At 46.1% G+C, this 20,632-nt stretch overlaps 1 protein-coding gene across 1 annotated transcript in view; it reads right to left on the reverse strand.

Moving 5' to 3' along the window:
- The window catches only part of CEP89 (centrosomal protein 89), a 79,884-nt gene that overhangs the window by 53,251 nt on the left and 6,001 nt on the right, over positions 1 to 20,632 (reverse strand). The window contains 5 exon segments of the mRNA XM_084960366.1: positions 25 to 127; positions 6,133 to 6,183; positions 6,186 to 6,242; positions 10,514 to 10,688; positions 14,807 to 14,965. Of these exon segments, the coding sequence (XP_084816492.1) occupies positions 25 to 127; positions 6,133 to 6,183; positions 6,186 to 6,242; positions 10,514 to 10,688; positions 14,807 to 14,965 (545 nt within the window).

Genomic DNA, 20,632 nt, shown 5'->3' on the forward strand with positions numbered 1-20,632 from the left:
ATGTTAAATAAAAAACTGTTTTACCTTTTTCTCGTGTGCTCTCTGGTATAAGAGGTGAGCCTGGAAACCCATCTTGTTCAGAAATATTTGCCTCATCTTCACTGTCTGTCCCATATGACGATGGAATCTTTTTGTTACAAAAGACAAAGGAACAAACATGTGATAACTGCTATCTGTATGAAATTTCCTCCCGACAGATTCAAATGCCTTATTCCATACCTTCTCCACTGCTACCCCTTCTCTGAGACACAAAAGGACCACACCTGACAAGGCTGGATGAAACATCGAGGCCCTCAGGAAAAGCCCAGTGGCCAAGGAAAGGGCGCCCAAATTACGCTTAAGCCGCTGAGGACTTTACAGCCCACCTTCCGTCTATGCTATGTGGGCAGCTTCCCTTCCTCATTCCTGCCAGGGACCAACCCAGGAAAGGGCCCCCTTCCGCCTGCTCTGCGTAGCACCCAATACCACCCTGCCCTGTTACTGATGCTGTGCCATTCATCGCCAAGGGGGACAAGGGCTGCCAATCTGCCCTCTGAGAATCCTCGTCCAGGCAAGGTTTGGGACCCAAGGTCCATTACGCTCGCCAGCAATGAGTCCATCAGAAACCTTTCCTGATGGAATGGAACTCTCCCTCCACTGTCTGTGAGTATCTCAGATGCAGGTTCCATGAATGGGGGCAGGGCTACAGAGCTGTCCTGCCCGGATGAGCAGGATACCACTGGCAAAGCCCTCGGGGCGGGGACAGAGGCTGCCTGGGGGAAGAACAGTCTTGTATACTCAAGCTGTGACTGGTGCTCCCTGGTGGCTTCCCTCTGCTATCCTGATTCTTGAGTAAAATCTTGCTAATGTGATCAGCTTGGCTTAGCTGTGCTATGTGGCAGGCAGTGGAAGGACCATTCCCGTGGCTGGCAGGCAGGAGGCAGCACGGACCAATAAGATGTCCATAAGAAGGGGCATTTCAGAGCCAAGAGCTAAGGCTCACAGGTGCTCCCCAGGCTTCGGGAAAAGGGCTCCAGGTGACCAGGCTTGGAATGGCAGAAAGGTCCCCCACAATATTCATCATGTGAAGAAATTAAAAAGAAATGACCTCTTAGTTTTTATCTTCTAGGAACCATCTGACTTGTTCACTCTGTCAAAAATATATCAAGCCACTCACTTTTATCAAGGAAAGATGAAAATGCTAAGGGGACTCAGTTACCGTCATAAAGATACCCTATTTTGGAAAACTGCTTGGCCGTATCTACTAGTACGAAGGCTGATCGTAAACACACTCTATGATTATACATATACCAGTCATCGGTATATACGAGTGGCATCCACCCAGCAGAAATATACATACAGGAGTTCCTGTTGTGGCTTAAGAACACGACAAGTATCAATGAGGATGCAGGTTCGGTCCCTGGCTTCCCTCAGTGGATCAAGGATGCCGTGAGCTATGGTGTAGGTCACAGATGTGGATCAGATCCTGTGTAGCTGTGGCTGTGGTTGTGGCCTGTGGCCACAGCTCCAATTCAACCCCTTGCCTGGGAACTTCCATATGCTGCAGTACGGCCCTTAAAAAAAAAAAAAAAAAGAAAGAAAGAAAAAAAGAAATACACACACACACAAATGTTCACAGCCTCAAACTGGAAACAACCAAATATTCATCATCGATAAAATAAATAATTGGATGTTACAGCTGTACAATGGGATATTATACAACAGTAACAGTGAACAATGGCAACATACAATGGAAGACTCTCAATAACTCCAAAGATACATACTATATGATTAAATTCATAGAATTTTCAGAATAGGCAAGACAGGCAACTTTCTAAGATCTAACCTACTCTTGGAGTCAGGGCAGTGGTTAACCCTGGGGGGTAGTGGCAACTCTTCTTGGTCACAAAGGGGGACTTCTGGGGTCCTAGTAGGGTTGTTGTTTTTCTTTTCATCTGGGTGGGGGGCACTTTGTGAAAATTCACTGAGCTGTACACTTACAGCTTCTGTGCCTTGTGTGTACATTTAATACATCAATAAATAAGCCTTAAGAATTTGCAACAATAGTCTAAAAACGCTCTGATTTAAAAGTTTTAATTTAAAACATTGTTTAAACTACCAAATACTTCTGAGTGTGAAAATCACCTTGGAAACTAAAACAGGAAATTATTTGGGTACTGAAGGGAGGAGGAGGAGGCCGGCCAATCCAGCCACAGCACGGCCACCAGGGACGTGGGAGCGGCCTTTCCCACATCTGTCTGTGGACCTGGCCTAAGCTCCTTCACCCTTCTCCTGGTAGGATGCAAACTCAGATTCTAGAAGGCAAAACGTACATGCTAGAATTTCTAGGGTAATTATTAGGGAAGAAAAAAGCCAGTATAATCTGCAGACTAGTAGAGGGAAAGAAAGAGAACTGAAAAAAAAAAAAAAAAAAAAACAAAACCCATTAATTCAAAAGAATAGAAGAGGAAAAAAGAGAATAATAGAACAAATAAACAATAAACTAAGATGGCAGATTTTTAAACTCAAATAGATCCTTATATACATTAAACATAAAAGAACTAAATGGTCCAGTAAAAAGACAAAGGAAAAGTTTGTCAAACTTGGTTAACAAAGACTACATGCTACATTGAGTTGTAACTTAATTTTTTTTCCTTTTTAGGGGCTGCATGTGTGGCATATGGAAGTTCCCAGGCTAGGGCTCAAATGGGACCGGCCCACACCACAGCCACAGCAATGATCCAAGCCGCATCTGTGATCTATACCACAGCCACAGCAATGCCGGATCCTTAACTCACTGAGTGATGCCAGGGATCGAACCTGCATCCTCATGGATACTAGTCGTTAAGAACTGAGCCACGACAGCAACTCTGTGAATTGTAATTTTAAATAAGTGAATAGTATGATATGTGAATTATACCTCAGTAAACTTGAAAAAAAAAAAAAAACAAAAAAACAAAAACCCTAGATGCTGTTTACAAGACACAGCTAAACAAAGGGATGTAGAAAGGTCAAAACTAAAGGATGGAAAAAAAAAAAATAGACCATTCAAACATCAAACAAAAGAAAGACAGAGACTCACAGACACAGAAAACAGACTTATAGTTGCCAGGGGGGAGGTGGGAGCGCGCGAGGGACTGGGAGTTTGTAGTTAGTAGATGCAAACTATCACACTTATTTTTATTTTATTTTTTGCTATATAGGGTCACACCCACAGCATACAGACGTTCCCAGGCTAGGGATCTAATTGGAGCTATAGCCGCCAGCCTACACCACAACCACAGCAATGCCAGATCCTTAACCAGAGATCAAACCCCCATCCTCATGGATACTAGTCAGGTTTGTTACTGCTGAGCTGTGACGGGAACTCCCCAAACTACTACGTTTAGAATGGCTAAGCAATGAGCTTCTACTGTACAGCACAGGAAATTATATCTGGGCTCTTAGGATAGACGATGATGCAAGATAATATAAGAAAGGGAATGTATGTATACCTATGACTGGGTCACTTTGCTGTACAGCAGAAACTGGCACAACATTGTAAATCAACTATACTTTAATAAAAAAGAAAACAAGAAAAGAAAGAGGGAGAATGTCAGATCAAAGAGAGATTAAGGCAAAATGCCTGCTCAGAGGTAGAGAAGTTCACGCAATAGTGACAAACTCTTCAATTTATCAGGACAGTATAATTTAAAATTTGTACAAACCTAAAAATGTAGTCAGATGTAAAATAAACACACTCCATGATTCCATGCGTGTTAAGATTCAAAAAGCTGCAAAGATAAGCTATGCTATCTTCTCTTACTTGGAAGTCAAAGCAAGATAATGGAAAACCTGGCACCACCACAAGGAAGCTGCGGCGTCTAGATTCCCGGGACTGACTTAAAAGACGGCAGTGGGAGTTCCCGTCGTGGCGCAGTGGTTAACGAATCCGACTAGGAACCATGAGGTTGAGGGTTCGTTCCCTGCCCTTGCTCAGTGGGTTGACGATCCGGCGTTGCCGTGAGCTGTGGTGTAGGTTGCAGACGCGGCTCGGATCCAGCGTTGCTGTGGCCCTGGCGTAGGCTAGCGGCAACAGCTCCGATTAGACCCCTAGCCTGGAAACCTCCCATATGCCGCGGGAGCGGCCCAAGAAATGGCAAAAAGACCAAAAAAAAAAAAAAAAAAGACGGCAGTGATTAACCCTGGGGACGCGCAGGGTCCAGCCCCAAATGCACTGGCACCTTCCCAGATGCCCTTCCTCAGATCAACGATGCTAAGGTGAGAACCCCACCCCGAAGGCACCACACGGTCACAAGACGTGGAGCAGCGCGAGGGTCCAGTTGGCTCCACCTCAGGGCAAAGTCCCGGCACGAGTGTGGTCACGATGTGCAGTGAACCAGGGACTCACTCTGGGAGGGGAGTCGTGATTCCTAAGGTGGGGAGACCGCGTGGGCTTGCACGCAGACCTTTGTGACTCCCACCACACGCTGGACCTCCCTGATTTGGTGCTTGGTAAATGAAATAAGCGCCGGTGAATCCACGCCTCCTCACCGCTGCAAGGAGGAGCCCCCACCGCTGGAAGGCGGCAGGCTCACAGTTGATGGCTTGGTTCCTTACTTGCTAGCCTGGCCTTCTACTGCCACTACTGGGGGTCAAGTGCAGACAGAGGTGCTCGCATTGGTAGAGCTGAGTCAATAATTGACACGCATGTACACTGACTGGGGGCGTTTCTCTGTGCACGTGGATGTGTAGGTGTAACTGCAGCTGACAGGGAGACTGCAGGAGTGGGGCCCACTCAGCAGTCGGTGGACCCCCTTCTGCTTGCTGAGAGGGTCCTGACTGTGTTTGGGGCAAGTGGGCTCAGTCCACAGTAATTCTCTTCCCCTTGGCCAATAATTGGTCAAGGGATGGGCTTACGACATGGTCAGAAAACATCTATCAAATCTATGAAATTCAGAAGATGGAGAATGCCAAGAGCTGCCAAATCTCCTCGGACTTCAGGTATGCAGATGCTCTGATAATCACAAAGTGTCCCAGTTACAAAGGTCCACAGTGATGGGCGCACTGGGAGCAAGAGTGTGACGGGTCCAGGAGGTGGAGAGTCACTGCCCCAGGGCAGAAGGGAGGGTGGGAGAAGCTAAATGGAGACCTCTGAGTGAGCCCGTCTTTATAGTCCAGAATCCAGCTCTATACTCTCAGAGAAGTTCAAGACAGCACAGCCTGAAATGGGGAACCCACCGAAGAGAGCCCAGAGATCGAGAGAGAAAAGTGACGAAGCAACACAATGATGTGGGAAGTAGACTAGCAGAACTCAAAAAAAGAGAGGAAAAATAAAATGAACACAGGGCTAAAAGCCATAAAACACAGCAGCAAAGTACTGAGAAGGGTAGGGAGGCTACACTGAGGAAATCACACAAGATGATGTTGAAAAAAATTCATTGAGTTTAAAAAAAAAAAAAAAAAAAGACCTGGACGACAGATAAAGGACAGCCAACAAATGCATCACTCGTGCTCCTCAAGGAGAACGGCATGAACAGATGACGAAATCAGTCAAAGATTTAATAAAAGAGGGAGGAAATAGTCCCTGGAAGTAACAGAGGGAGATGAAAAGCTATCTCTGTGGAATTAAAGGATATAAACCAAATTTCAGGGGGAAAAAAAGGCAAGACAATAATAAACACCATGATTAATCCTGGGGAAATCAGTAAACTCCAAAGGACAAAGAGTGAACCGGCAGAAAAATCATTTGCCCTCCAAGGGCAGAAGACAGCTGTCACTCTCAGCAGGCCTTGCGCCGTCCTGTACGTTTCCTTTGTAGCATTTCTCATAATTGTAATGGGTTAACTATTAATCATGTGACGATGGACTCTGTCTCTTCCTGACTCTCCAGCACCCAGCACAATGCCTGGTGCTCAGCAGATGCTCGACAGATAAACAGTGACTTATTTAGCTATCCCCAAAACAGTTTCCTCTCTAACGCAGTCCTGTATAGGATGAACAAGCTGAGGCACAGAGAAGTTACCTGACTTCTCAGGCCATACAACTGGGAAGCAGAGATGCTGACACTCAGACTCAGGTCTCTGAGGGCCCACAGCACCGCTCTCTTCACTGGGCTCCAGGATGGCGCAAACTGGCTACAATTCACGCACCCCACTCCCCCTTTCGCCTTACTTTTGGGTGGCACCAACAAGAGAACTGCTGAAAACAAGACTTGCTTTCCATTTGTCAGGCCATTTCTGAGTGGGTGCACTCTCGACATGAAGGTGTTTGCCCAAACTACCCTGAAACACAGAGAGAAGCATGAGGTAGAAACACAGCCAAAGTGCCGGAGGTGGATTGGTCTGTTCCCTTAGCTTACTGGTTTTGATTAAAAAATAATAAAATGATAAATTGTTTACTTCAGATTACAGAATGTGAAGATAAGGAAGGCAATTTTACTTTTTTTTTTGAAATTAAAACACACCCCATAGGCAGTATTTCCCTCAGAGCTAGTGCCATCTAGTGGTTAAATAGCAGTTTTACAGGCTCTGCACATCCATTCTTTTCAGACACATATTTTAATCACATAATAAATTTAAGAATAATCAATTTTGAAAAAAGCTTTATGTCTAAGAAATATTCTTTTTTTTTTCTTTTTAGGGCTGTACCCACGGCATGTGGAGGTTCCCAGGCTAGGGTTGAATCAGAGCTGTAGCCACTGGCCTACACCACAGCCACAGCCATGCCAGATCCGAGCCACGTCTGTGACCTACACCACAGCTCACAGCAATGCCAGATCCTTAACCCACTGAGTGAGGCCAGGGGTCGAACCCGTAACCTTATGGTTCCTAGTCATATTTGTTTTTGTTGTGCCATAATGGGAACTCCTAAGAAATGTTCTTGATAGGCACAGACTATGAATATACATTTTTTTCTAAACAGGGAAAACTGGTTGCTTTGATCTGAATCCTGGCTCTGCCATCAGGTGGCTTTTTGGATGATCTCGGGCAAGTCACTTATCCTATTTCTGCACACATTTACCCCGCAGGGCGAGACGTAAACGAACTGGCATGTGCAAGCAACCTAGCATGTAGAAGATGCTCAGAAAAGGTCAACGTGTCTTCCTCCCTCCACTGCACGAATTGAAAGGCTACAGGAAACCGAAATCCCCTGCCAGCGTAAGGGCCCTTGCATTCACACTGTGAATGGCCAGGATGATGCTCAGGTTACGGTGAGATTTTTCAGCTACTAGAACTCCCCCTCTGGCTCCCGGGCTGTAGGGGGGAAGATGTTCCTGCTGGCTGGGCTGCATAGAAAGGGGGAGACTGGCATGCATATACTGCTGGTGGGAAGGCAAATGGGAACCATTCCTTTGGAGGATGATTCAGCAATGCCAACAACTACACAGAGGTACACGGAGCACATGTGCAAGGGAGTAACCTAAACATTCATCGGTGGGTGAGTAGATAAATAAATTAATGTGTATCCAGGCCCAAACTGCAATGCTGAGCCAAAAAGCCAAGAGGTGGAAAGGGTGGGTTAGTATGGTGACCTCTGTACAGTTGAAGATTTATATCTAGCAATATATTTACTGACACTTGTAGGAAAAGAATAAAAAAGGTTTCTAGAACACATCCCAAATCCAAGAAAAGATGGCTTCCAGGGACGGAGCAGATGGGAGACAAAGATTTCAACCCTATTTGTAATTTTATGTCTTTTATTAACAAATCTGGAGTTCCCGTCGTGGCGCAGTGGTTAACAAAACCAACTAGGAACCATGAGGTTGCGGGTTTGATTCCTGGCCTCTTTCAGTGGGTTAAGGATCCGGCATTGCCGTGAGCTGTGGTGTAAGTCGCAGACCTGGCTCAGATCTGATGTTGCTGTGGCCCTGGCGTGGGTGGGCAGTAACAGCTCCAATTAGACCCCTAGCCTGGGAACCCCCATATGCCACAAGTGTGGCCTTAGAAAAGACCAAAAAAAAAAAAAACCTAAGATGTCAATACTTGCTCATTCTGGAGAATGAGAATACTAATGTGCCATATTATTTTCTACTCCTCATGGGGGTGGGGGGACTGGCTTATAGAAAATGTACCTGCTCAGCTTTAACAGACAGTGTCAATTGGTTCCTCAAAGTGGTGGTACCAACTTCCACTCCCACAGCAAGAGAGAGCTCCCCCGTATCCTCACCAACCCTTGACAGCGTTAGTTTTATTATCAAATTTTTAAATTAAAAAAAATTTCTGGGGAGTTCCCGTCGTGGCGCAGTGGTTAACGAATCCGACTAGGAACCATGAGGTTGCGGGTTCGGTCCCTGCCCTTGCTCAGTGGGTTAACGATCCGGTGTTGCCGTGAGCTGTGGTGTAGGTTGTAGACGTGACTCAGATCCCGCGTTGCTGTGGCTCTGGCGTAGGCCGGTGTCTACAGTTCTGATTCGACCCCTAGCCTGGGAACCTCCATATGTCTCGGGTGCAGCCCAAAGAAATAGCAAAAAGACCAAAAAAATAAAAAAAAATAAAAACTAAAAAAATTTCTGTATTCACATGGGTCCTAGAGCCACCACAACAGACTTGCCTAAAATGGAAACTGCTTGACCTGGAAATGACAAGGGAGTTTGCACAGGTCACTATAATCTCTCTCCTCTAAGGGAAATGTAGTAGCAAGCTTCACTTCCCAAAGAGTTAAGTGAGGAGTCCCCGCTGTGGCACAGTGGGTTAAGAACCCGACTGCAGTGGCTAGGGTCGGCGCGGAGGCGTGGGTTCAATCTCTGGCCCATCATGTGCCACAGGTATGGCCATAAAATTTTTAAAAAGGGGAGTTCACATCATGGCCCAGCGGAAATGAATCTGACTAGCATCCATGAGGATGCAGGTTCAATCCCTGGCCTCACTCAGTGGGTTAAGTATCAGGCATTGAGGTGAGCTGTAGTGTAGATCACAGATGTGGCTTGGATCTGGCATTGCTATAGCTGTGGTGTAGGCTGGCGGCTTCAACTCTGATTGGATCCTAGCCTGTGAACCTCCATATATCTCCAGTGTGGCCCTAAAAAAAAAAAAAAAAAACAACCATAAAACCCCACAAAACACTAGCCAGGAAGTGTGCATACTGAGGGGCAGTGGGAGCTCTTGTAGGCCTTTGAGAGGCCTGGGCCAGACCTCCTTTGGGTTCTTGGCAGCTCTCTGCCGGTCCGGTACTCCTTGGTGTAGAGAAACCTAACTGCATGTTAAAGTCTAGATATGCTAGGAGTTCCCTGGTGGCTCAGCAGGTTAAGGCTCTGACATTGTCACTGTGGTGGCTCTGGTTACTGCTCTGGCATGGGTTTAATCCCTGGCCTAGGAACTACCATATGCTGTGGGTGTGGCCAAGAAAACCAAAACAAGTACTAGAAAGTGATGGTTAGTTCCTAAACATTTGCATATGGATTCCTCAAAATAAGTTCCCTAAGGTCATTTAAAATGTGGTTCAATATAGGGAAGGATAGGAATTCCCTAGTGGCTCCCTGGGTTAAGGATCTAGCATGGTCACTGCTGTGGCCTGGGAACTTCTGCATGTCTGGGGTGTGGCCAAAAAAAAAGTGGAGGATAACCAGTGGTAGAGTTTGAGGCTGTAAGTCTGATAGTCACTACGAATAACATTTACAGTGATGTTAAAAAAAGAGAAACGAAAAAGAAATTATGGGGCTGTCTTCTGCCATTAAAGAAATGACGCTAACCAGTTTCGAAGACCCTAGGATTGCTGAGTTTAAACCAGAGCACCTGGGCAATGGGGGAGAAACTGGATCCTTCAACTTCTCCAGAACCTCAGTTCCCTGACGTGTGACAGGGCGATAAATGGAACCCGTCCCCAAGACAGCAGGAGATCAATGCATGTAAGCTTGAACTAGATCCTCACGTATGGTAAGCACTCAAAGAATGTCCAGAACTACAGACAGACAAGTCACGATACTCCTCTTGTCAGGCATGAATTTGAAGAAACATTGCAACATGCACAATGATACAGAAAAGTGACAGGAAAATTAGCATGGGAGGGTCAAAGGAAAGAGCAGGCTGACTAGCATCAGATGGAAATCGACATTAAGAAGGTGAAGATGGGAGTTCCTGTCATGGCTCAGTGGTTAATGAATCCGATTAGGAACCATGAGGTTGCAGGTTTGATCCCTGGCCTCGCTCAGTGGTTTAAGGATCTGGTGTTGCCGTGAGCAGTGGTGTAGGTTGCAGATGTGACTCAGATCCAGCATGGCTGTGGCTGTGGCCGGTGGCTACAGCTCCGATTCAACCTGTAGCCTGGGAACCTCCATATGCCATGGGTGCGGCCCTAAAAAGCAAAAGAAAAAAAAAAAAAAGAAGAAGAAGAACACGAAGTTTTATCTCTGTCTTTGAGGGACTTGTCTTAAAAGATAAAGGCAAGAGTTTTGGACTTTAGCCTAATAAGACAGAAAATGAGATTGGACATGTTAAAACAATAAGCCTCCAAACAAAAGCTATTCAAAGCAGAAAAGAAAAAGGAAAGTCCTTACTAATGCACTGGACACACATCATGGGTTAATGTCAAGGTGCAGAGGAACTGCTGGACGCACCTGATTTCTGTGGGGCAGGGCATACAGGGCACTGCTGAGACCTTCCTCTTCTCTAGGAACACTGGCGTCCTTGTGGCTGGATGACAGGTGTGTGTCAGTGTCCTCTTTGTCCTCGTAGCCCAGCATTTCAAAGGACGGCAAAGAAGATCTTCCTGTCTCATTCTGCCAGTGCGGTCTGTAGCAGTACGTTCAAGAGCAAAACCAACAAACGCCCAGTGATATGTACATGTGTTAAACACACGGCCTCTAAGAGCCACCATGAGGTATTCCAACCACATCACAAAATATATAGAAGCTAAATGGTGAACCCATCCACTATTCCATCTCTCTGGACACTCTGAGCATTTTTCCTGAGCTTTTCACCTAGGTTTTTACAGTGATCATGACTGCACACCATACCACGTGCCTCCTCGTTAACAGGTGAGGTCAACGTAAAAGGCAAGAGCAGATACATCAGTTTAGGCAGCCATCCCCCCCCAGTCAGCTCCCCCCCACCCCCCGGTTTCACTCTCACAAATAACCCTGTCACGAACATCAACATCAATCTCTTGTGTATTTAGGACGAGTCTCATTAAACGAACCACCATATGGAGAACTGCTGAGTCGAACACTGTGAATATTTCATGGGTCCACATGCAGGTGCACACAATCATTTCCCCAGCCTGTGACTAGGGGGGGTAGTAACCCCCTAAAACTTGCCAAAAGAATTGAAATCTCACCGTAAAAATATGCATTTGTTACCGAGACTGGATTTTTTTAACTAGATGTTTGTATGTTGTTGTTGTTGTTTTCGTCTTTTTGTCTTTTTAGGGCCGCACCCGCGGCATATGGAGGTTCCCAGGCTAGGGGTCTGATCCGACTTACAGCTGCTGGCCTACCCCACAGCCACACCAGAGCTGGGCTGCGTCTGCGACCTACACCACAGCTCACAGCAACAGTAGATCCTTAAGCCACTGAGCGAGGACAGGGATCGAACCCACGTCCTCATGGATGCTAGTCAGGTTTGTTGACCACTGAGCCAGGACGGGAACTCCGAGGCCGGATACTATTCTGTGTGTGAGCCCTGGTTACTCCATTATGAACTGTCCACTCGTGTCCTTGGCCCTTTATCTACTCTGCTTCTAATATGTCCATTCCGATTTGAAACTACCTTTCCCATCTACTACAAGTAAAACACTGACTTTGAATTTACTATAAATATCTTCCTATTCTATTCATTTTATTTTGGCTATATAGACTTTTCTCCTTTTTCTTGTTTTGGCCTCACCCACGGCCTGTGGAAGTTCCCAGGCCAGGCAGCAATGCCAGCGCCACAGCAGCAACACCAGCAGATCCTTAACCTGCTGCACCACCAGGGAATTCTGGTGTAGATTTCTTTAACACAGAGATGATTAAAAAAACTGGTGTGTGGGGGGGGAGATGTCTATATTCAATATCCTGTGATAAACCATAATGGAAAAAAATATGAAAAAGAAGGTATATATGACTGAATCGCTTTGCTGTACAACAGAAATAATCACATTCTAAATCAACTATACTTCAATAAAATGAATTTTTTTTTAAATAAAAAATAATTTCTTTTAACCTCCCAAATTCTTGGCTTTTCTGAGTGTGTGTGTCTTTCTTTTTTGAGCTGCACCCACAGCACATGGAGGTGCCCAGGCTGGGGGTCAAATTGGGGCTGTAGCCACTGGCCTACGCCACAGCCACAGCCACGAGGGATCCAAGCTGTGTCTATGACCTACACCACAGCTCATGGCAACGCTGGATCCTTAACCCGCTGAGTGAGGCCAGGGATTGAATCTGCATCCTCATGGATACTAGTCAGATTTGCTTCCACTGAGCCATGAGGGGAACACCCTCAAATTCTTGGCTTAGAAGAGCAGGCATCTCCCTCTGAGAGGCTTGATAAGACTGGATATAGGATTTCAAGGCCTTATCTCTGTGTATATACAAATTAATCCGTTCATTCAACAGGAATTTGTTTTGGTTTGAATTAGGCAAGGCTCAAGGCAAGGTTGATTTTTTTTTTTTTCCTGATACTTTTTCTGATACTGCTTGCCAATACACTGTTGAATCCTTTCATTTCCTTTTGACCTGGGGACTGCCTTTATTTATTTATTTATATTTTTTGTCTTTTTGCCATTCCTAGGGCCACTCCCGCGGCATGTGGAGGTTCCTAGGCTAGGGGTGGAATCCGAGCTGTAGCCGCTGGTCTACACCAGAGCCATAGCAACGCGGGATCCGAGCCGCGTCTGCAACCTACACCACAGCTCACGGCAACGCCGGATCCTTAACCCACTGCGCGAGGCCAGGAATCGAACCCGCAACCTCATGGTTTCCAGTTGGATTCATAAACCACTGAGCCACGACAGGAACTCCCAGGACTGCCTTTATTAAGGCCTCAATATGCTGGCAAACACGAGTCTCACCTCAAGGTGTTCACGGGCATCTGTCTACTGCTGAACCAGCCCTCCTTCATTCTAACCATGTCAACTATATGGGGCTAAGGCAGCCCTCCCCAGAGTCTTTCCAGATTTCTTCTTAGGGTCTTATCTGCTTCTTCTTTCCAATGAATTTCAGAATCACCTCCTCATCTTTGTTCTTAGTCAGCCAAAGAATAAATTCTGACCAGGAGGAAAACAGGCTATATTCAAACATCCCCCACACAGGGTCTAAGAGTAAGAGGTAAAAACCGAAAATACAAACACATCCTAGAAAGAGATATGTGAGCATCTGACTAATGTTATAATGGGGGAAATCTTTCTAGATTTGACCATAATGCCGGAAACCAGAAAGAAAAAACTGATAGGAGTTCTCGGGGGGCACAGTGGGTTAAGGATCAGACACTGTCACTGAAGCAGTTTGGGTCACTGCTGTGGTGAGGGTTAGATCCCTGGCCTGGGAATTTCCATATGTTATGGGCGCAAGCAAAAAAAAAAAAAAAAAAAAAAAGAGAGAGAAAGAAAGCCTGATAACTCTTACTACATAAAAAATCAGACTATTTGCTGAGTTCCCATTGTGGCTCAGCAGTAACAATCCTGACCGGTATCCATGAGGACGCAGGTTGGATCCCAGGCCCCACTCAGTGGGTTAAAGATCTGGCGTTGCCGTGAGCTGCGGTGTAGGTCACAGACACAGCTTGGATCCAGTGTTGCTGTGGCTGTGGTGTAGGCCAGCAGCTGCAGCTCCAATTGGATCCCTAGCCTGGGAACTTCCATATGGTGAAGTGTAGCCCCTAAAAAGGAAGAAGAAAAAAGAGACTATTTGGTATGTTAAAAAAACAAACAGAAAACCTAAAACCAAAACTGATTAAACATGGCAGATAAAAGGCAAATCTGATTATGTACTTCCCACCCCATCCCCACGAACCCTTAAAGTCCTCAGTGACTTCCCAAGGCCCCTGGGGGAGACACCAGACCTTGGAACAGGACGCCAAAAGCACCCCCAGCCTGCCCGCTCCGCCAGCCCCATCTCCAATGCCTCCCCCACTCACTCTAGTCCTCCCAGCCACAAACATCTTCCTTCAGCTGCCCAATGTGTCACGCTCCCTCTCCTCTGTCCAGAAAGCTCATCCCAGGCCCACATGGTCCTCTCCCCTCAGCTCCTGGACATGCCCCAGCTTGAGCAACAGAGAAAACGATGGCAGACGAAGGAAAGGTTAGGGAGTTCCCATTGTGGCTCAGCAGAAATGAACACGACTAGTATCCATGAGGACATGGGTTTGATCCCTGGGCTTGCTCAGTGGATTAAAGGATCTGACGTTGCCATGAACTGTGGTGTAGGCTGAAGATGCAGCTCAGATCCTGTGTTGCGGTGGCTGTGGCGTGGGCTGGCAGTTGTAGCTGCAATTCAACCCCTAGCCTGGGAACTTCCAGATGCTGTGGATGCAGCCCTAAAAAGACAGAAAAAAAAAAAAAAAGAAGAAGAAGAAAGAAAGGTTACAGTGTGTCAGTGAAGGCAAAGTCAGTGTGACCGTTCAGAGAGGAGATACAAGGGAGGTGGTGAGAGACAACTCTCACCCCCTCAGGCTGTGGCCAAAAGCAGCACGGGATTCAATGCTGCCATGAAAGCAAACAGTGCTTTCACAAGCTATAATTTAACATGATTCACTCCGAGGAAAACTGGGATACGATTCAAGAGCGATTAATGTCCCAGGACAGCACTCCTTTGACACTGGTGCCTGAGCACTAAGTACTTAGTACCTGAGCACTAAGCTCTCGTCTCAACCACACACACACAGCTGCTCTTTCCTGCCCTGGGAAGAAGTTGAGCTCCTGTCACGGTCCTTACAGAGGCCTCAGCTCCGAGGTGGTGGCATAGGGCTCGATGAAACTGTCCTTTTCATTGTAGGTCGTGTCACTCTCGGAGTGGGATCTGCGGCGAGGCTGAGGAATGGCAACGGTCCGGCCCGTCAACGTTGTTGCCAGAATGGCCGCAGCCAGGGCGGACCTACGGGCAAAAACATCCCAGTGAGCCAAGGGGACACCACCTTCAAGCCGAAGGATCAGCAACAGGACGCATGCATTAATCAAGGCTTACTTTCACCTCCGAAGAGTTCCGTGCGTATCTGCTGACTACACGCCCATAGCCTATTATGTGCCAGCAGATAATCTCACTTCACTCTTACAGCAACTGTATGAACAGGTATTACTGTTCTCTGTCTTTTGTAGACATTCAATATTTTGTCTAAGATTTTTAACCCAATGGGAGACAAAAGCAGTCTGTGATATAGGGAGTGTATATTCAAGTAGCATACCTAATAAAATGAAAGCTCAGGAGTTCCTATTGTGGCTCAGTGCTAATGAGCCCAGCTAGTATCCATGAGGATGTGGGTTTGATCCCTGGCCTCGATCAGTGGGCCAGGGATCTGGCATTGCCATAAGCTGTGGTGCAGGTCACAGATGTGGCTTGGATCTGGCATTGCTGTGGCTGTGGTATAAGCTGGTGGCTGCAGCTCCCATTCAACCCTTAGCCTGGGAACTTCCACATGCCTCAGGTGTGGCCCTAAAATAAATAAATAAATAAATAAGTTAATTAATTAATTAAAAAAATGAAAGCTCAGAATGTTTGGGGGGATATAAAAAGATATAATAGAAATGAAAAGGCACTTTAAAATCCTGCAAATTATCCAAAACTATGACATAGGAAAGACAGAGTAACTGGTTTACCCTCCTGCTTGAAAGAGTAAAACAGACAACAGGCTCACCGTGAATGGTGCCTGCATACTGCCTGAGAGAGCTTCCAGGTCACAGCACAGGGAGGAGGAAGGGGGGGGTGGAGGTGGGCAGATGCCCTCAGTTGCGGAGATGGGGTGAAGAGTCCGGGAACCCTGAGGCAGATAGAGTTTGCAAGACGGAGGACCAGAAAAGGGAAAGCTGAGCAGAGAGAACTCTGCAAACCAGCAGAAGGCCCCCAAGTGCTTGGCAAAGTGCTCCTCAGTGCAAGAGTGTGAGGACACTACACACGAGGGTTAGAAGAACAGTGCCACGTGCTTACACAGCTGGGGGCAGTGCCTGTTCCCACCAGACAGATGGGAAAGCGCTGTGATTCATGGGACACCGGGTACAGTATTCCCAAAGCACTGGAGACTAAGTAGCCCTAGATTGAACACTGCCCCAATCCCTGCCTAACAAAACATAAAAACCAGAGCCAAAGATCAAACCAGTTCCAAGTACCTTAACTACATCCAGAACAAAATTCAAGACGACTTATAACAGGAGGGGGAGGGAGTGGGATGGACTGGGAGTCTGCGGTTAATAGATGCAAAAACTATTGCCTTTGGAGTGGATAAGCAAGGAGAGCCTGCAGTATAGCCCAGGGAACTATATCCAATCACTCATGATGGAATGTGATGGAAGATAATGTGAGAAGAAGAATGTATATATGTCTGTGTGGCTGGGTCACTTTACTGTACAGCAGAAAACTGACGGAACACTGTAAACCAGCTATAATGAAAAAATTAAAATCATTAAAAAAAAAAGATGGCTTGGATTTCCCGTCATGGCTCAGTGGTTAACGAATCCGACTAGGAACCATAAGGTTGTGGGTTTGATCCCTGGACTCGCTCAATGGGTTAAGGATCCAGTGTTGCCGTGAGCTATGGTGTACATCACAGACGAGGCTCGGATCCGAGTTGCTGTGGCTCTGGCGTAGGCCAGCAGCTGCAGCTCCGATTCTACCCCTAGCCTGGGAACCTCCATATGCCGCAGCTGCGGCCCTAGAAAATGCAAAAAAAAAAAAACAAAAAAAAAACCACTTTGATTAAAAAAAAGATGACTTAAGGCAATACAAAAACACCTCGCAATCAACAAGGTCAAACTCACAACAATGTCTAGTATGCAAAGATACCCAGGTGTGCAAGGAGACAGAAAAACGTGACCTATTATGAAGAGAATAATCAGTCAAAATCCATTCAGAACTGAACACGTTAGAATTAGCAGAGAAGGACATTAAGACAGTTATTGTAGCTGTGTTCCATATGTTCAAAAAGCTCAGTAGAGACATGGAATATTAGAAAAAAATCCTTGAATTTTAGGAGATGAAAATTATATGGGGTGAGATTAGCAGTAGATTACATATTGCAGAAGAAAAGATTACTGAAGGCAAAATGATAAAAAAATGAAATACAGAGAGAGAAAAAACAACTTTAAAAAACAGCATAGTGGAGTTCCCTTTGTGGCTCAGCAGTTAACGAACCCGACTAGGATCCATGAGGATATAAGTGTGATCTCTAGCCCCACTCAGTGGGTTAATGATCCGGCACTGTCATGAGCTGTGGTAAAGGTCGAAGAAGCGGCTCAGATCCGGGGTTGCTGTGGCTGTGGTGTAGGCTGGTGGCTATAGCTCTGATTTGATCCCTAGCCTGGGAACCCCCACATGTTGCGAGTGTGGCCCTAAAAAGCAAAAAAAGGGGGGGGGCGCTGGCCAAACCATCCCTTCAACCCACCTGGCAGAATGGTTCCCACAACAAAGTGTGGCAAGAAGAAGGGACCGTTCTGCCAACAAGGAGGTGACAACCAGAGCTCCCCCCACACCCCATTCATAAGTGCATCAGTAGGGGGGATATCAGGAAAGGCGCCCCTCGCACTTTCCCCTGAGGAAAAAAGAAAGAAAGAAAAGAAAAGAAGAGAAAAGAAAAGCAGGAAAGAAGGAAGGAAAGAAGGAAAGAAAGAAAGAAGGAAAGAAGGAAAGAAAGAAGGAAGGAAAGAAGGAAGGAAAGAAGGAAAGGAAAGAAGGAAAGGAAAACAAAGAAAGAAAGAAAGGAAGGAAGGAAGGAAGGAAGATAGATAGATGTCCCTTGGACATTTGAAGAGATCCAGAAATTTGCCAGGAAGTTGATAGGAACTACAGATGTGCAGGTGGACTCCAGGCTCAACAAAGCTGTCTGGGCCAAAGGAATAAGGAACGTCCTTTCTCAGTCTGGCTGTCCAGAAAGCGTAATGAAGATGGAGAGTCACCCAACAAGCTCCATAGACATTTTTACCTGTGCACCTGTCACCACCTTCCAAAACCTACGGACAGTCAGTGTGAATGAGAACTAACGGCTAATTGTCAAACAACACACGCTCACAACTGAACGCACCAAGTGTCGGTGAGGATGTGAAGGAACGGGAACTCGGACGTTGCTGACAGGAACGTACACGGACTGACAGCTTTGGTGCTTTCTTAATAGGTTAACTACAGCCTTAGTATACGGCCCGCCTACCCCACTCCCAGATATTTGTCCAAGAGAAATGAAAGCACAGGTCCAAAGCTTTGTGCACACATGTTCATAGCAGCTTTATTTCTAGAAGCCAAAAGGCTAGAAACTGCCCACGTGTCCAGCAACAGGTGAACAGACAGACAGAGAGTGGCATGTTCACATAATGGAATTATGCTACTCAGGAATTAAAAGAATGAATTACTGATTTTCATGACCACATGGATGATCTCAAATATAACTTTTCTGAGTAAAAGAAGTCAGCATAATAACTATTTTTTTTGTCTTTTTAGGGCAGTACCTATGGCATATGGAGGTTCTCAGGCTAGGGGTCCAATCGGAGCTGTAGCTGCCGACCTGCACTACAGCCATAGCAACACCAGATCCTAGCTGTGTCTGTGACCTACACCACAGCCAGATCCTTAACCCACTGAGCAAGGTCAGGGATCGAACCTGTGTCCTCATGGATGCTAGTCGGGTTCGTTTAACTGCTGAACCATGATGGGAACTCCTAGAAGCCAGCATAATTATTTTGTGTAAATCTATTTACATAAAATTCTAGAAAATATAGACTGATCTGTAGCGGTAGAAAGCAGACCAATGGTTCCTGGGGTGGAGTGAGGGTGGGCTGGGCTGAGGTACAGGAAGAGAGGGAGAGAGAGAGAGGGAGGGAGGGAAGAATTACAAAGGAGCAGGAGGAAACTTGATGGGATGATAGATGTATCTGTTACAGTGATTGTGGTTCTGATTTCACTGGTCTAAACATGTCGAAACATCAAATTATTAATTTTAAGTATGTACAGCTTATTGTACTTGCATTATACCTCAATAAAACTGCTTTAAAAAAGATAAAAGACTGTTTAAAGCAAAAATAAGAACAACATATTGTGGGGTTTATAACAGAATTAAAATGTGTAACAGTAGCAGAGGATGGGAAGGAGGAAACAGAAGTGATTGCTGGGAGTTCCCTTCATGGTGCAGCAGAAACGAATCTGACTAGGAACCATGAGGTTGTGGGTTTGATCCCTGTCCTCCCCTAGTGGGTTAAGGATCCGGCATTGTTGTGAGCTGTGGTATATATATATATACCACATATATATATACATATATATATATACATATATATTTTGGCTTTTTAGGGCCACACCCACAGCACATGGAAGTTCCCAGTCTAGGGGTCAAATTGGAGCTGCAGCTGCCGCCTAAGCCACAACCATAGCAACACCAGATCTGAGCCACCTCTGCAACCTACACCCCAGCTCGTGGCAATGTTAGAACCTTAACCCACTGAGCAGGGCCAGGAATCGAACCTGTGGCCTCATGGATACTAGTTAGGTTCGTTACCACTGAGCCACAACAGGAACTCCCAGGAATATATATATATTTTTCTTTTTTGGTTGCCCCACAGCATATGGAGTTCCCGGGGCCAGGGATCAGATCTGAGCCACAGTTTCAACCTTTAACCCGCCACTACAGCTGCAGCAATGCCAGATCCTTTAACCCACCACCTTGCTTGGCCAAGGATCAAACCTGCATCCTGGTGCTGCAGAGAAGCCACTGATCCTGCTGTGCCACAGCCAGAACACCCAGGAACATAGTTTCGTAAAACACAGGAGATTACAGAGTTTTTCTAATGAGTCAACAGCACACATGCCATGAAATGAGATGATCTCTCCCTTTTTTTTTTTTTGCGCCATACTTGCCTCATATGGAGGTTCCCAGGCTAGGGGTCTAATCGGAGCTACAGCTTCTAGCCACAGCCACCCAGGATCCAAGCTGCATCTCCAACAGCAACGCCGTATCCTTAACCCATTGAGCAAGACCAGGAATCGAAGCTGCATCCTCATGGATGCTAGTCAGATTAGTTTCCACGGAGCCACAATGGAAACTCCCAGGTGCCCTCTTATTTTTCTGCTTTATAAGCCAACCCTCTCACTACTGCTGGTACATAAACATTTTAGTTCTAATGACACAACTTAAGCATTGTTCACACAAACACTGAAGAGCTGGACAGACCCACAAGGGCATCACGGCGATGCCACCACCCACCAGCCATGAGACTCCAGGGCAATGACTAGCGCTTGAGCTCAACACAAAGAGGCTAAAGGCCCTCCCTCTCTCATGGGATTGTTGAGAGGATGAAATGAAACAATGCTTCTTAACACCAACCAGAGTCCCTGGCACAGAGTAAACACTAATAAATGGCTATTCTTATTATGAAGATTATACTGAAGGGAAAAACAAACACTAAAAGTATTTCAAAGTGTTGGTTATCAGGAGGCATACAGTATTTCAGTCTCAAAGAAGGTACTCCCATTTTTTTTTTGTTTTTTGTTTTTCCTTTTTAGAGCCGCACTCACTGCATATGGAAGTTCCAAGGTTAGGGGTCAAATCAGAGCTGCAGCCCAGTGGAAGCA

Source organism: Sus scrofa, chromosome 6 (assembly GCF_054392235.1).
Source record: "Sus scrofa isolate SSC_HxYL_T2T_F1_AM1 chromosome 6, Sscrofa_HxYL_maternal_Yorkshire_Landrace_v2.0, whole genome shotgun sequence".
Lineage (NCBI taxonomy): Eukaryota > Metazoa > Chordata > Mammalia > Artiodactyla > Suidae > Sus > Sus scrofa.